Source organism: Natrix helvetica (genome assembly GCF_964273705.1).
Source record: "Natrix helvetica genome assembly, chromosome: 13".
Lineage (NCBI taxonomy): Eukaryota > Metazoa > Chordata > Lepidosauria > Squamata > Natricidae > Natrix > Natrix helvetica.
In genome coordinates this window covers 10,746,940-10,764,283 of record NC_138557.1, presented here as the reverse complement: position 1 = coordinate 10,764,283, position 17,344 = coordinate 10,746,940, and the positions used below count along the sequence as shown (strand labels likewise).

At 47.0% G+C, this 17,344-nt stretch overlaps 1 protein-coding gene across 5 annotated transcripts in view; it reads right to left on the bottom strand.

Moving 5' to 3' along the window:
- Positions 1–1,098: 1,098 nt before the first annotated feature.
- Positions 1,099–17,344, bottom strand: part of UBN1 (ubinuclein 1) — a 41,887-nt gene continuing 25,641 nt past the window's right edge. For 3 of the 5 annotated variants that reach the window (XM_081965317.1, XM_081965318.1, XM_081965321.1), the window contains 8 exons: positions 16,292–16,435; positions 15,716–15,766; positions 13,859–13,901; positions 11,815–13,083; positions 9,565–9,817; positions 7,764–7,889; positions 7,386–7,457; positions 1,099–4,007 (listed from right to left, as the gene is read on the bottom strand). In XM_081965317.1, coding sequence (XP_081821443.1) covers positions 3,955–4,007; positions 7,386–7,457; positions 7,764–7,889; positions 9,565–9,817; positions 11,815–13,083; positions 13,859–13,901; positions 15,716–15,766; positions 16,292–16,435 — 2,011 coding nt within the window. In that variant the 3' untranslated portion in view covers positions 1,099–3,954. The remainder of the gene's footprint in view (positions 4,008–7,385; positions 7,458–7,763; positions 7,890–9,564; positions 9,818–11,814; positions 13,084–13,858; positions 13,902–15,715; positions 15,767–16,291; positions 16,436–17,344) is intronic. The other 2 variants (XM_081965319.1, XM_081965320.1) reach the window with 2 other exon arrangements.

The window sequence follows — 17,344 nt, the reverse complement described above, 5'->3', positions numbered from 1 at the left end:
CATCCATCTCCATCCATCCATCCACCTATCAACCCACCCACATCCATCCATCCATCTCCATTCAACCACCCACATACCCATATCCATCCATCCTTATCCATCCATCCACCCACTCACCTACCCGCCCATATCCATCCGTCCTTATTCATCCATCTATCCACCCACCCACCCTTCCCACCTATCCATCCATCTCCATTCATCCACCCATCCCCTAAACTGGAGAAAGCTAAAGCCACCAGGATTCTTTCCATCCATCAATCTATCCACCCACATACCCATATCCATCCATCCTTATCCATCCATCCACCCACCCATATCCATCCATATCCACCCACTCATCCCACCCATATCCATCCACCTATCCACCCACTCATCCCACCTATCCATCCATTCATCCACCCACCCACCCACCCATCCCCTAAGCTGGAGAAAGCTAAAGCCACTAGGACTCTTTCCCTGCAGATAGCAGCTTCCAGGACCTAAGATCTGACATCTCATCCATCTTTCAGCCATGTCAAGGAGCTTTGCATCTGATTGCGAGTGTCTCTCCCCTTCAATAGACCGCCCGCCTTTTCCCCCCGACCCTCATTTAGGAGTCAATGAAAAATGTTCTTGGAAAAAAAACCCAATTTTATTCAGTTGCAGTATACAAGATTAATCATTGTCCGTGTCCCCTCCACCCTTTATTTCCTAGAAAGGCTGCCTTTTCTCCGGTCAACCCCCCCCTCCCCCCTCCCCACTTTGTCCCAAACACACAAAAATAAATCACAGCTCTTTCCGCACATAAAATGAGGCTGATTTTTAAAATTTTTAAGTGCCATCTGGTGGGGCTTATGCCCACCGTAAACGAAATCTCCCCCAATAGTCAAAGCCAGGGCAGACACACTCCTGGGGGAGCAGCTCGAGGGACCGCAGCCCCGCCCCACCCGCCGCTCTTTGATCTGGCCCTGCGCCATGGCTTGCTTTCTTAAGTTCTACTTCTTAAAACACAATGGGAGGAGGGGGGGGGACAGGGGAAGGGAGGAAAGCAGGAGGGGGAGAGATTGGGCAGACGTTCCACCACATAACATTTCCCTGAGGCAAGAGGCTTTGTGAACATTTCCTTTTTTTATTTTTTAAATAGAGGAGGGGGTTCTTCTCCAGGTATGGCAGGCACCAGCACAGGTAGCCACCAAAGCTTTTGGGAGAAGAGCGAGGGAGAGGGATAATGGCTCATGCAAGGCCCAGATCCTGCTAAGTGCCAAATTGCTTGTTCCTATGACTGATAAAAAAGCAGCTTTTCAAGAGGTAATTAACAGATTAGGACTGAGCTCTGACGAAAGACAACACCACCATCCCAACCAAAATCCACATCATGAAAAAAACTGAAAAACGCGTTTCAAAAAAGCCTTGGCGACGAATATGCAGAGTCTTTGGCTCTACTGCTGCACCTTTTTGAACAGAAATAACTCAGGCCAACATTAACTTTTGGGGAAAAAAGAATAGGGCAAAAAATAAAAAATAAAATGCAAAAAGACTTGAAACGATTTTGCAGAAATTTAACCAAGAATCCTAAAACACCTCAAAGGAAAGAGCTATTTTGTTTTTCTAAGATGGGGGGAAGAGGGGGTTGTCTCAAATCAAACAGAACTCGCTCTGTGTGTGTGTGTGTGTGTGTGTGTGTGTGTGTGTTTTAAAAAAGGGGGTTGACGAATTGATGGATCAAGTGCTTTTTATCCGTTTTGAGTGGAAGAATCGGTAAATTGGGGGTTCGAGATGGAAGAAGCGGCTGCGAGGAGGAACAATTTCAGCTGGCTGCAAAAAGACCTCAAGTTGGGCTGAATAAGTTTTCGGGGTTGAGTTTGGGAGTTTGCAAGAAAAAAGAATCCCCTGCAACTCTGGCTGAAGAGTAGCAACTTAGGCCCCCTGGGAGTTTAATGAGCCTTGTACTGTGTGAGCTCAAACACACACACACACAAAATGGGATAATTGATGCCTGTACTGTTAAATTACTGTTAAATAACCCTCTCCACCAGCAAGGCATCTGTTTCTATAGAAGTGCCAGCAGATTTGGAGATTGGAGAATTGAACAGTGACAAGCCGAGCCAAACCAAAAATCTAGATCAGGGGTGTCCAAACTTGGCAACTTTAAGACTTGTGGATTTCAACTCCCAGAATTCCCCAGCCAGCTCTGCTGGCTGGGGAATTCTGGGAGTTGAAGTCCACAAGTCTTAAAGTTGCCAAGTTTGGACACCCCTGATCTAGATCATTAGCTTTACTACAAAGAACCAGATCATCATCTTCACTTAACGACCCCATAATCCCTTGCAGGGTGAACCTAATAGAGCAAGTAGAGTATTTTAATGGCCGGATGCCCTTCATGTCACCAATGCGGAGTTTTGTTCGGCAATATATATATTCTGAGTGTGCCCAGAGACAAATATCTGCCTCTACCTAGGATCCAACTCACAGCCTTCTGATTGTGAGGCAAGAGCTCCATCTCTAGGCCTCCGCACCGCTCCTAACCGCCAGACCAGAGGCTGCGTCAAAATTGGGGAGAATCTGCCCCAAACCTTTAGCGCAGCAGCAAAGCATAATGCAGGGCAAAGGGTAGCCCCCGGTTGGATTTCCAAAGGATCCCCATCCAGTTAAAAAGAGTGGCAACTAAGCAGTTTTTTAAGAAAGAAGGGGAGGGGGAAAAAGTCTACTTAGAAAATGACTTTAAGTCCTGAAGTAAAATGGAATCTCGGCATCTCCCTTCCGCTCAGAGCATAAGGGGAAGCTCTCCTGGCTGTTCCAGGCACAAAGAGGCAACTGCATGTGAGCAAAGGTGCCCCACATCAGCTCACTGGGTGCATAAAACGTGCCAGGTCTCACAGCGAAGCAGGAAGTCCCTGCCTTGACTCAATTTGCCCACCGCGGGAGAGAACTCGGGCAGAGAACTGGCAGCTTTCCAAGACGTGCCCACCCTACGTTATCAGCCCGGCATCCGCCAGCGAGCGGAGTTAAAATGGGGATAAGCATGGGCCACCCCTACCCACCCTACAGCCCCCCTCCCCAAAGTTCCCTTAAATAAATCCCGATGCGCCTTAAATAACAGAGAAGGATGTTTTGAAAAAGGAGAACGTTAAAAAGCTCTGGCGAGCTCCCACCTAAAAAAGAGAGCTTGGGCTAGCTTGCATTCTTGCTCCACCATCAAAAGGCACTGAAATGACAGCTTCGTTATACACATTGACCCATGGGGGAGGGGAGGGGGGGTAAGGGAGGGCTTAGAACCCCATCCAATGTCTTCAGTGGAGAGAAGGGGAAGGACTGGGCTTATTGGGAATAGGGAAGATGGCAGGGAAACTAGAAGCGCCAATAGAGAGCCCCCCCCCAATCGGCGTTCGAGGGTCCTCGAGTGCATCTTAAGGCCTTCTGAAGTCTTCACTTCCTTCTGAGAAGGACCAGAGAGCTGCCACGGAGAAGGAAAAAGATCTTCCAGGTAAGGATCAGCAAAGCTTTCGGGGAAGAGAAACACCCCCCTGCCCCGCCCCGCACAGATTCACTCGGGGCCGCGGCTCCGATTAGCCAGTCCATCCGCAGGCAGAAGCGAGGGCCTTTGCAGGACTCCGCTGCAGAATGAAGAGGCCACCTGGCAGGAACGCATGGGACCTGGCTTCCACAGGGAGATCTGCTCCAAGGATCTCGCCTCCCCCTGATCCGGACCCCTTGGAGGAACTTGAAGTGAGAGGCGGGCCTGTGGAATGCTTCCTTTCTCGGCATCCGGCTCAGAGAGACCCCCGCCCCCCACCCCACCCCAGGGGAAGAATCTTAGTCCAAACTGGGATACGGGGAAGTAGGGGACCTACAGATCGATCCCGCCGAAGAAGGAAGAGCAAGGAAACGACAGGTGAGGCTTCCTTGCTGCGTTATTCTGCAGGCTTTTTTTCCCCCTAGAGCTGGTTGTGTTCTTTTTTTTTTTTTCCAGAACTGTCACAACTTCCGCGGTTGTACATTGGGCCCTTTGCTGTGTAGCTGAGAACTATCTGAAAGAGACACAAAACGAAGGGTCATGAATATACATGGCAGTGGAGCTCCAGAGTTATTAAAAGATATTTCAATCACACTTTTGACTTCTTTCAAGAGTAATAGATTCACAGGTAGGATGGAATTACTATGTCCAGCTGAAAAAATTTCTGCACTGGGGGAAAAAATAATAATACCCAGGAACAGAATTCATGGTAGGTGAATGGTTTTGTCATAATCTAGACCTCCTCTATTGGCACCACACTAGAGGCGGGGGGCAGGAAGAGAGAGATTATTTATTTATTTATAAACTCTTATCTCCCACAATATGGAGAATGGAGGTTAGAGAGGTAAGGGAAGGAGAGAGGGATAGGAGAGAGGGTAGGAGGGGGGAAGAGGAGGAGAGAAATGAGGAGTGGAAAGGGGAGAGAGAAAGGGGAAGTAGAGAAGGGAAGGAGGACAGAGAGAAGAGAGGAGGTAGGGAGGGGGATGAGAGAGGGAGAAGAAAGTGAATGCACAAATATAGTGTATGGAGAGCAGAAGAGCCAATAACTGGGTTTTTTTTTTCTTTTTCTTTTGGGGAGTTGATGGTAAGACGAATTGATGTAAACATTTAATAATGCAATACGATGTTGGCTATGTAATAGTATACATGTGATGTTATGACAATGAAAAATAAAAAAAACTTGATGAAAAAAAATATGGAAAATGGATTACTTGAGGAAGATCAGGCAGGAGACTTAACTGGCTGATTAATTGGTTGAATAAATACATTTTTAGATTTAAAAAGGAGAATGGGTAGCTCAGGGTTGAACTGTGGGGCCCTTGGTACTCTCTGAGCCTGGCTGTTGTTGTTTTTTTGCAGACGTTTCATTACCCAACAAGGTAACATCATTGGGGCTAGTGACTAGCATTTCATTATACAAACTGGATAACAGGAATAGCACTGATGATGTTACCTAGTTTGGGTGATGACGTCTGAAAGAAAACAACCAAGTTCGGGGAGCACCAAAGGCCCCACATTTTCAGACTGTCCCAACTCCAGGACAATTCTGGGGGGGCTTCATAAATTAAACAACTTTATAGGAAAATAACCATAGGATCATACAATTGAACACATCAACATCAAACTCAGACAAGGCCCAACTAACCCACCCAAATCAATAATAATAATAATAATAATAATAATAATAATAATAATAATAATAATAATAATAATAATAGATTTTGCAGCTTCCTGCAATAACACCAGCAGAACTGCAAAAAACTGTGCTACTTGGAACGTTGTATATTTTAAGATACTTGGTTGATACCTAGGATGCTGGCAGCAACCCATATCAACCATCGGTACCAGTCAATGATATTTTCTGATGCATTTTTGAATGTTCAGTTGACTGAGTTTCATGTTTAATGAATAAAAGAAATAATAATAATAATAATAATAATAATAATAATAATAATAATAATAATAACAACAACAACAACAACAATAATAATGTAGTAATTAATGCCAAATCCGGCGAAACAACTGGCCGCTGTGATACAATTCTGTTGATGCAATAATAATATTAATAATAATAATAATAATAATAATAATAATAATAATAATAATATGGGTGAAACACGTAACAGTAATACCCATTGTCATCAGGACACTTGGCACCATGTCCAAGAATTTTACAAGATACATCAACAAATTGCAGCTTCCTGCAATAACACCAGCGGAGCTGCAAAAAAACCTGTGCTACTCGGAACATCTTATATTTTAAGAAGGTACTTGGTTGATACCTAGGATGCTGGCAGCAACCCATATCAACCATCGGTACCAGTCACTGATAATTTTGATGGATTTTTGAATGTTCAGTTGGCTGAGTTTCATGTTTAATGAATGACGTATATAATAATAGGCTTTGCCACAAACAAAAAACTAACACAATCAGTCCCGAGTGTCACTTCATGTTTTGCAAGGAAAATTTTACATTGCAGAAGTTGCTTTAGTAAACAAAAAGCGAGCCTCCCAGAGACTTGCACAGTTCAAATATCAGAAAATATTATTGATCTGGTTACTAGGCGGTGGTGCAAGGAAATAGCCTCCCTATCTTAACCACCACAGCTTCTCATTTCAAGATACTACTGGAATTCGTCAACATAAAGGATTGCTTTTTGGCTCAGGATATGTGCAAATAAAGGCAACAAGAACTGCCCACTTTAGACCCCCTTCAAACAGTATTTCTACATGCCGTGTTTCTATTTATGACATGCCTTCCCTGTCTTGCTAACAGAGACATCTAAAGCCACTACAGATCAATGGTACTGCAACTGTTATACTGTCCTTTCTCCTAGAGACAATCCCGCTCTGAAATCTTGTGGTTCTCAGCCTTGGGAGACAATATTGAGCTAAACAAAATCCATCGACCGACCTGACGGTTCCTTCTGTTCTAACCCAAAGAGCTAAAAACATAAAGTGCAACAATACATTTAGTAACAGAAACAAAATCAGCACCACTCATTAAATCTGCAATTGCGGCAAACCTGTAGCGAGTCCTCGGCTTACGACTGTTTATTTAATAACCGCTCAAAGTTACAGAGGCAATGATCAAGTCAGGCTTTACTGATGTTAATTAATCCACCCTCTTGCATCACAAAGTGAGAAGAGAAGAGCCTCCAGGATCGGGATGGGAGGAGGTAGATTTGTATGGAGAAGCTCAGCTTCCGAATGAAGAGAGATTCTGCTGGTGGGTGTTGTAGCCCGCAAGCAGAGCCGGCAGCAGATTCGGGCAGTTGGAACAGAGATCTTTTCAGGAGGGGAGGGAGGGGAGTAGAATGCCTAACTCCTTAGCATCAGAGCGTGTTAATAATAATATAAAAAATACTAATGATCTGATGGTCATTTCGAAATATCGTTTGTGCCAAATTTCAAGTTTGTAGGCTTTACGGTTCTGGAGAGTTTGTGATGTCATGTGAATTGCATTTCGCTTTTATACCGTATTTTTCGGACTATAAGACGCACTGGAGTATAAGACGCACCATGATTTGCTTTTCTTTGCCCTCCCCAGCCCTCAGGAGCACTTTGCAAGCCTCCCAAACCCTCTGCATGTCCATTTTTGCAAAGGGGACAGGGTTTCGGTAGGCCAAAAATGCTGCATTCAGCGTGTAAGACACACCCAGATTTCCACCCTTTTTTTGCTGAGGGAAAAAGGTGTGTCTTATACTCCGAAAAATAAGGTATGTAGATTGGGTTCTACTAATCGAGCTGACATGTTAATGTATGGCACGTTGCTGATCCTTGTACAATGTGCCGTTCACTAAATAAGTCATAATTGGCAGCCGTCCAGGAGGTGCCCGTTGAATGACTCGGGAGGCGCGCAAAACCCAAAGAAGAGCGACAGAAGAGTTACCTGGCAAAGTGTGGGATAAATGGGCAGGCGGCACTGCCTGATGGAGGCTGGTGGACAACCCAGCCAGAAGACCTAGAAAGGAGAGGGGGGGATGGAGGAGGAGGAGGAGGAGGAAGAGGAGGGAGGAAGAGAAACAAATGTACATTGAAGACAAATGAGCCGAAGATGATCTGTGGATGGATTCAGATGAAAAATAACCCGCCCTCCGCCCTCCCACCTTCGCCAAAAACTCTCCAGCAAACCTCTTTCATCTCGTATCGGATTGGCTGCTCAGCAAAATTCACCGGTAAAGGTAAACCACTAGTTTGGCTGACGTGCCACGAGTTCGGAGGCAGTAGCTGAAGACATAAGCCAAATGCTCTGAAATAAACGACGTACCTGAAGGGGCGCAGGGCATTGGATGGGGCAAAATCCCAGCAACGAATCCCTTCCCACAGGCCAAGTCATCACTTGAAAGGGCGGTTCGCAAGGAATGAGCTAGCAGGGGCAGCCGGGACTGTCTCCCTGCCGGAGCCAAAACATTAATTCTCTGCTCCCGTCTCACAGGTTTACTTATCAAATCATTATACGCCACTACATAATTCCAGCGACAGCGCCCGGCGACAACAACGGACAGCAAGGAGAGCGATTGCGATACAATAACGACAAAAGCGTAGCCAGAAGAAGGGAACAGGCGACCAAATAACACCGCAGATGACGCTCAAGGTCATGTAAGGCCTGGGGAAACCAGGGGTTATCTACTGCAAAGCCCATCATCCAGCACCAACAGCGCAGAAAAAAAAGGCAGGGTTTCAGCAGTGGGTCTCCTATTTGGGACGTATTTTATCTCTGCATCTATTTTAGGGGGTACAGATCACCAACAAATACTTCCAAGGAAACGGTGAAATTCATAAGGAGGTGGTTATCCTTCCAGAAATATAGGGGAGGGGTCTTGCTGGTCAAAGAGACAAAACAGACTAGCCAATCAAGTGTTCTTTCTGAGCTTGGTTGTTTTCTTGTAGGGGTTTTCATTAAAATAGTTAGTGATGCAAACAGACTTGGGCGCTATCTTGCGTCTGTTAGAAAGTATGTTAACTCCAACCTATGGGATGTTTTTGACTAATTTCTGAGGTCCATCTGGGAAAAGCCCTCCAGAGTCACTTAACTAAAAGGTGAAACACGGGAGTAAGCAACAGCAATTAGACTTACATATTGCTTCCCAGCTCTTTACAGACCTAAGCGCTTTATAGAGTCAGCGTCCTGCCCCCCCTCCAACAAGCTGGGTCCTCATTTTACCGACCTCAGAAGGATGGAAGGTTGAGTCAACCTTCAGCCAGTCAAGAATCAAACTCCTGGCAGTGAGCAATGAGTTAGCTTGCAGTGTTGCATTCTAACCACTGCGCCACCACGGCTCAGTAAAGGTTCCCCTCGCACCTATGTGCTACTCTATGGGGAGGTGCTCATCTCTGTTTCAAAGCCAAAGAGCCACTGCTTGTCCGAAGACGTCTCCGTGGTCATGTGGCCGGCATGACTAAATGCCGAAGGCGCACGGAACGCTGTTACCTCCCCCCACCAAAGATAGTTCCTATATCTCTACTTGCATTTTTACGTGCTTTCAAACTGCTAGGTTGGCAGAAGCTGGGAGAGGTAACTGGAGCTCACTCCATTACCTGGCGCTAGGGGTTTGAACTGCCAAACTGATTTCTGATGGGCAAGCTCAGCGTCTTAGCCACCGAGCCACCCGGTCCATGACGGACTTTGCATTTGGAGCTGTGCCACAGAAGGACTTTTGATCTCGGACCCCTTCCCATGCTGTGTCGGTGGATGAAAGGAAGGGAAAAGGAGGCTTAAGGAGATCATGTGCATGAGAAGGTATTCCGTGATGGATGGTCCCAACCGAAAGGACAGCTTTTGAAAGACAGGACAGGACCCAGGCCCAGAATTGTTGAGATGCAAAAGCAGAGGAAAGACAAGTGACAATGACAGACACAAACATGAGCGAGACAGGAAGGGATCTTTGGAACTCATCAGAGGACCAGTTCATGGGGATGAGTTTTTTTTTTTTAAAGGATCCCTTTGGGCAAGAGCAGGCGTGCATGTAGAAGCATGGGGAGCACATCATCTGCAGCAATGCTTACAGGCTGTTAACACCCAGCACGTGAGCTGCCCCCCCCCCCCCGCTTTCCCAACCAGCACTTACTATGGCCAACGCTGTGATGAAATGTTCCTGGGGCTGGCCCCGTGACTACCACGTCCTTCGACACCCCAGCCTTGGACGAAGAGTCAGAGCTGTAGGAAATCACGTGAAGAGGGAAGGAATGGATCGGCGAGATAATCCCCAGCGGAGCGGAGCTCAGTCCCGTGGGCAGCTTTGGGCTGTTGGACTTGTAGGAAGGAGACAGGACGTTCAAAGAAGACGAACTGGTCAGCAAGACTGCTCCACCGGTTCCTTTCTGGGAGACGGAGGGGTGGATAGATGGGGGAGGAGGGAAAAGGGTGGGTGAGGGAGAAGAAGACGACAAGTCAGAGCAGAAGAGCAAAGTCCCACTTTCTCAACTGTCAGACCCTGAAGTATAGATCAGCAGGCTTAAATCGTTTTACAAAGGAGAGGTCTTTGCTTCGCCCACTTCCCAAAATTATGACAAGCACGAGTTGAAATAAACATTGGCACTTGCAAAAAAAAGAGTCTCCTATACTGTAGTAGCAGAGGTACTTGGCTTAGAACTGCTAATCCATTGTTTTCCTATAGGAAAGTTTCTAGGGAAGTATCTAGCCTAGGCAGGGGCTAGAAGACCTCCAAGGTCCCTTCCAACTCTGTTATTCCATTCCATTCCATATTCCATTCTACTCTATTCCATTCCATATTCCATTCTATTCTATTCCATATTCCATATTCCATTCTACTCTATTCCATTCCATATTCTATTCTATTCCATTCTATATTCCATTCCACTCTATTCCATTCCATATTCTATTCCATTCCATTCCATCTTTTGAGGCATTCAACACAATATCTATGTAGGCTTGTGATAAAAGGTTTGGTTTTTTAAAGGATTAAAGAAAACCGTTTGGCAATCTAAAGAAATGTTCACATCCCTGTGTGCACTAAGTTCTGAAGTGAACTGAACTGAAGAAGCTTCTTGGATGAGAATCAAAACGTTTTTAAGGAGAGAAAAAAAAACCCCAAGCAAGCCCAGCTGCCTTTTGGAAAAGCACCTTGTGACGACTATGACCTGGATGATTGAGGATCCTCATAGACATCAAGAAACGGAGGTTTTATTCCATTGATGGAAGAATGCAATTTGGGTCACACTGAATATATGGATCTTTCGTTTAGAGATGGCACTAACAGACAGGGAGAGGAGAATCACCACTTAGCACAAGGATCAATGGAGATTCTCAACCATCCAGGTCGTAGTTGTCATAAGGTCCTTTCCCAAAAGGCAACTGGACTTTCTTGGTCTCCTTCCTGGAAAATGTTTCGCTTCTCACCCAAGAAGCTTCTTCTGTTCAGTTCACTTCTTCGCTTCAGAACTGAAGAAGCTTTTTAGATGAGAAGCTCAACGTTTCAAGGAAAAGAACCGAGAACAGTTGCCCTTTGGCAAACCATCTTTGGGACCCAAGGGCCGATAGCCTGCCTGTGGACTCCCCAAATTAAATAAAACGGGGTGGGCAGCTGTTTAAAAAAAACAAAAAAAAACAACTGGCCAGAAATTTGAAAGCTCTCCAAGCCTTGCTTCGTTTGAAGCATTCAAGCAAGATGTCTCCTAAGCTGGGTTCAAGGACATGTGGGCACAGCTCACCTGTTTAAGTGTCAAACTTGATTTCATTGAGGGCTGCATCAGAGTTGTGTTTGACCTTGGGGGAGCCTGGGGGGGGGGGGAGCATGGCCATCTTGATGTTACTCGGCTCCGTTTTCGGCTGTGACAGCCTCCTGCAACCCTCTGCCAGCGACAACAGAGCCTAGGGATGGTCGTGCGCGAGATGCCTGGGCTCCGTTTTTGGCCACAATCTCCTCCTGCAGCACTCTGCCAGCAAAAATGGAGCTGGTGTGTGTGTGTGTGTTTTTGATCCCCTGGAGGTCTGTTTTCGCGGGTAGAGGGCCGCAGGCAGCTGTCGGAGATGAAAATAGAGCTTCTGATGGCTGTGCACAGCCCTACTGAGCTCCATTTTCGGTGTCGGAGGCACTGCGGGCCGGTATTTCACTGTTTCCAGGGCGGGTCTGCGGGCCAAATTTAAGTACTTTGTGGGCTGCATCCGGTCCGTGGGCCTTGAGTTTGACACCTTGAGTTTTACGTGGCTCCAAAAAAAGAAATGGATAGGAAGATGAAAGTGCACAACGATATCTGCAATCTGAAACAGCTGCACCTTATCTGGATAGGGCCGATTGGCCCTTTGAACTTGGAAAGTCCCTGAGCCAAACTCCCGGCCAATCTTAGGAGCCACTTACCGGCCCAGAGGTAGAGGATGCAGCACTGCTAACCACGGCAGGTTTCAGGGAAGAGGTCAGTAGCTTGGCCACTCCTTGTGTCCCTCCACTGGAGCTGACGTTAGGACCTCCCGGCGGAGCCACCAAAGTCAGTTTCTGAGGGACGAGGGTCTTCTTCACCATGGAACTGGGCGAGGAGCGGCTGGGAGCCTGCCCAGCGGAAGGGACAGAGGCCCCTGGCAGGATGCCGCTCGACGGGGAGCTCTGAGTCGAGGAAATGCCGGACGAGACGTTCCCGGCAGAAGCCACGTGCCTGGACAGGGCCACAAAGGGTGACTTAAACGATGGCCCCGAGGAGCTGGGGCTGCTGGGGTGCTTCCCGACGTAGCTCAGAGACACCGAAGAATTGGGGGTCTTGGGAGAAATGGTGGAGGAGGAGGAGGAGGCGGGGGCGGCGGAAGGACAGGAGGAAGAATGGAAGGTGGGAACCTTGGCGGGGGTCTTGACTTGTTGCTGGAGGAGAGGGCGCTGAGCCAGTGGGGAGATGATCTTGGGGCTCTGCAGCTTGACAAAAGGCGGGGAAGGGGGAAAGCTCTTCTGCTGTTGAGCAACCAGAGGGAACACTTTGACTTGGGGGGTCGGCACCGGGGTTGAGGCCTGAGGACATTGCTGCAATGCCCGGGGCAGGCTGTGGTGTTTCGGCTTGGCCTGGTGGGCATCCAGATGCTTGGAAGGAGGACTCTGGCAAGGGAGTTCTTTGTAAGGAGGGGCCTCCGTTTTTTTCTCTGGAGGAGACTGACCCAGCGCCAATGCCTGTTCGGCCAAGAAGTTGAGTGGGGACTGCACGGAGCCTCCCGCGGCTGAATGAACAGGGGCGGGGGCCGCTTTGGGGAAGACCCTCTTCTCTTCCAAGCTGGCCTGAGTCGCGGGCTTCTCCGCGGGCGTCTTCAGAGCCGGAGAGAGCGTGAAGTCAGGGCTGTTGCCTCCTGCCCGGCTGTTGAGCGCAGCCAGTTCCTTGGAGACAGCTTCCAGAGATGAAGTCGTGTGATGGATCAAGTCCTCGTCGAGGGAATCGTCCATGCTGAAAGGAGGAGGAGGAGGGGGAGGAAGAGGAGGAGGAGGAGCACCAGCCATGCTGCTGGGGACTGGATTTGAACTCATAGCCAACAGTTCCCTCGTTTGAGGGCTGAGGCCGACGACAACTCCCTGGGACTCTGGAGAAAGGGAAACTGCACCGCTGGAGTGGATCAAGGGGACGGGAATCTTCTTCTCCGGTTTGCCAGAAGGCTCCTAAAAAAACACACACACACACACACATACACACACAATAATTCTGTGAGAAATGTCCTTTCAGAGTTCAATCCAAGAGTTTTGTGTGATCGCTTTTGGAGACATGCTACTACTCTGCTAGGGCTCAGAAATACATTCTAGCAGGGGTATCAAATTCAATTTCATTGAGGGCCGCATCAGGGTTGTGTTTGACCTTGGAGGGGCTGGGTTGGGCGTGGCCAGCTTGATGTCACGAGGGCTCTGCCAGAGAAAACAGGCTCCTGAGCTCCGTTTCCTGCTGCGACGTCCTCCTGCAACCCTCCGCCAGGGAAGACGGCGCTCGAAAAGGCCGCACGCAAAGGCACTGTGGAACAGTGGCGGAGGCACTGTGGTGTCACTTTTCCCTGGCAGAGGCACTGTGGAACAGTCCTTTGCTATTTCCAAGGCAGCTCCGTGGGCCACATTTAAGCACCGCGCGGGCCCCCGGGCCTTGACTTTGACACCCCTGCATTATAGAACCTCCAAATTTTTCAGTCCCCTTTTTGTTATCTCCACGCCCAAAACAACTGTCTCGTTAGTTTGTTATTGCACTATCCTTGGGGTAGTACAAGCTTCATACAATTCTGAAAAGTGGAACTAGGAAGTTTGCACTCAGACAAATGATCAGAGCCAGTCTGGAGACCCCTTTTCATACAAACCCAGTCAGACCTTCACCATGATGGCATCCTCTGCCATCTCCCCCACCCCCCTTCCCCGGGGCGGAAAACTCTTGTGAAAGTCTTACCAAATCACTCACCTTTCCCTTCATCTTTGGAGGGGCCATCACCTTTTTCTTTGTTCTGAGGGAAACACAACCGAGAGAGAGAGAGGGGGTTTTCTTTTTGCTTTATTTCCAAGAGAATGAAATGCAGGGTAATAAAACTTCCCACAGCTGCTAACCTGAGGGCCTTCTGGTCTTTGGGGCAGGCCATAAAACTGCTCAAACGGGAACACAAATCCAATTTATTTCAGTAACTTTCTTCAAAGAAATTTGCATATGTAAAATGGAACATGTCCCTGCTGAAAGCCATTAGCATACTTTTCGGAATATAAGACACACATTTCCCCCCACCCCCCAAGAGAGGGTGAAAATTCGGGTGCGTCTTATACACTGAATGTCGACCTGCCACCCGCTGGGCCCTACCCTTTGGCCTCTGCCTCCCAGCAATTTGCCTCCTTGCAGCAAACAGCGAACAGCCTGCTTCAGTTTCAGCACAGCCTGATTAGCACAAGCAACTGATTATCAGTTGGCTCCTTCTCCTGACAATCAGCTGTTTCAGGCTGCAGGGATAGCCATTGCCTATTGCTGCCTCCGCAGGCCCCATTTTCGGCATCCACATCTCGTTTTTCAGCCTTGGCACGCTCCATTTTCGGCCTCCGCATCCCATCTTTGGCCTCCTTGCACCCCGTTTTCAGCCTCTTTGAGCCCCCTTTTCTGCCCATTCCGATCCCCACCGCCCGGAACGGGTGGAAAGTGCGGTGCGCTGTGGCTGAAAACAGGATTCAGAGGCCGAAAATGGGGTGTGTGGAGGCGGCAGTAGGCTATGGCAATCCCTGCAGCCTGAAACAGCTGATTGGAAGTCCGACAATCAGATGCTTGCGTTAATCAGACTGCGCTGAAACTGAAACGGGCTGTTTGCTGCAATGAGGCAAATTGCTGGGAGGCCGAGGCAGATTCCCCCCCCCCTCCCCCCCTCCCCCGTATACCTTCCCAAAAACTAGGTGCATTTTATACTTTGGAGCATCTTATGCTCCGAAAAATACGGTAATTAAACTTGCTTGCACTTCCAGTTAAAAGCATACTGAGCAGGAAAACTGGGAAAATCTGCATGTACAGTTGAAATTTAATTTAAATTTAATTTTATTAAATTTATAGACCGCCCCCTCTCCCCAAAGGGACTCGGGGCGGTGTACAGACCACAAATAAAACAATATACAAAACTTAAATATTTTTAAATACCCATAAAACAGATTAAATGATAGGCTGTACAGTATAGTTAAAAATTAAAACAACCTAAAAAATCTAACCCTAAAAATTTAAAATACAGGCTAGAAAGAATAGGATGAGTTTGACACTATATAACATAGATGTCAAACAAGGGTCTGTTGGCCCCATTGATTGGTAGCCAGGTGCCTTTTGCTGCTTAGTAGTGAAAGCATATCCTCTTGCTATGGTTGTAGTACATTTGTAACATGACCTTAGTTGTAATACAGTTTTAATTCTGAGTCATTTTTTTAAAAAACTCAGCACGAAAGCAGTCCTCACAAAATTTTAAGCAGCAGCATGACAGACAGTTGCATTTCGAATGAAAACAATTAAACTTGGTAGGCAGTGAGGGAGCCCCACTGTTGGAGAAGGAAGGCAGAATGTGGGGCGGAGTTAAAAAAGGGATCAGCCTAGTATCCCTACGTAGCAAACTATGTTCAGCCTCCTTTAAGTCCCATTGACCCTTCTCTAACTCCAAGTAAGTGCTAGCCGTTAGTTGAGAAGGTTCCCGTGAACAGTCTTTTAACAAAGATTTTAAGCAGATTGGTTTAATTGTATTTTCATGTCTGGACTTCGTCTTTCACTCCTGATACCCATTTCTCTCCTGGCAATGTACGAAATACTCACGGAATGGAGGTGAGATGATTGTACACTTTTCTGCTCTCTTTGAACAATGTCCTGAAAAAGAAGAGAAGAGGGGGGGGGGAGAAACTGAGCCAAAACTGTTCCCCCCCCCCCAAACAAGGGGGAGTGGGGGCTGAAAATAACAGGAATAAGGATTTCTAGGACAAGAACTGAACCACTGTAACAAAATTACAGGAATAACATTTGCTGTTAAAAAATGTTAGGGTTGTAAAACAAGCCATGAGAAAAGACAGAAAGCATCTCTTGACCACCATGGGTTCATCCTGAAGAGGAGTTTGTTCCTCTAATCTTGTTTTATCTGGCTAAATAAAATTAAAATCACGGGGGGGGGGGGGGGTTTAAGAAAAAAAATAAGAGTAGAATAAAATTCTTCATTGGCCAAGTGTGATTGGAACACGTTAACACGGTGGCACGTGCATGAATGAAATATGTATTCAATTTTGTAAGATCTGAGGAATTAAATTAAAAACAAAATGGCCGACACCTTGCTGGCGGGAGCCCTACTACATCTAAGGTGCTTATGGACTGATCAGATGGGACAGGTCTCATTTCTCTTACCTGGCCTGCATCCATCCCTTTGGCCAAAGAGGTTTGATTTCGGCGTCTAGGAATGTTTTTACGTAGTCTTCCATGGACTGAGCTTTGTTCTTCTCCACATCATACCCATCCAGCTTCATCTTCACACCTTGACAGAGCAGCTCCCTACAGGAGGAAAAACAGGTTGTCAGCCCTGAAGCGCTAATAAAATGGCTGTCAGGGTTCCAGATAACATACCCATAGCCTGACTGTGGCCATTTTGAGACTTCAGTGCTGACACACTGAAGGAGAGGGATAGGGAGGGTGCAATGGAGATAGTTGGGGTGTTGTAGTCAAAACAAAAGACTTTCTCTTGGGAACCAAGGACATTCCTGAAGGTGCTCGGAAGGAGGGGACTGGAGTCACCTAACAACTGGACAGTATCCTGATTGGACCGTGTGACTGATTGTTTTGAGAAAGCGTAAAACTTTTGACTTTTAATTAGGTGAAAAGTGTGGGGCTAATCAGAGTCGGTTTTCACCAGCCTGTGCCAATATGATATATCCAATAAAATTATTCATCGAGGAATCTACCCACCTTAGGAGTTTCGTTTGATATGGGTATGTTACTTGGAACCCTGACACCCCTATAAGGTTTCTCCAAGGCTATCTCCCAAACCCTACATACAGTGTCATTTAACGGAGATTGAAAGAGCTATTTTAAATATGATCTCAAGCTGCCAGTCCAGCTTTCACATCTGGGATGTTTCTCACCTAGCACCTCAAATGCCACCTCAACCTAAGCAGCTGTGACATCAACTCTATGAAATATGTTCCCCAAGACTTCATTATTCAGTATCTTGTAATGCCGGACGGAAATCTGCTTCTGAGTATTTAGCTTCTATGATGGTTAAGATGTATCCTCTCTTCTTTCCCTTTCTCAATGTTAGTCAGACTCTGATTGGTCATTTGTTCATTTCCTATTGAATATTTCCCCCAAAAATGGATTTTTAGGAGGTTGCTTGTTTGCTGTATTTTGTTTTCTATGTAAGTCATCATTTATGTTAATGTAGGTCAGAGCTGAGGCGGTGCAGTG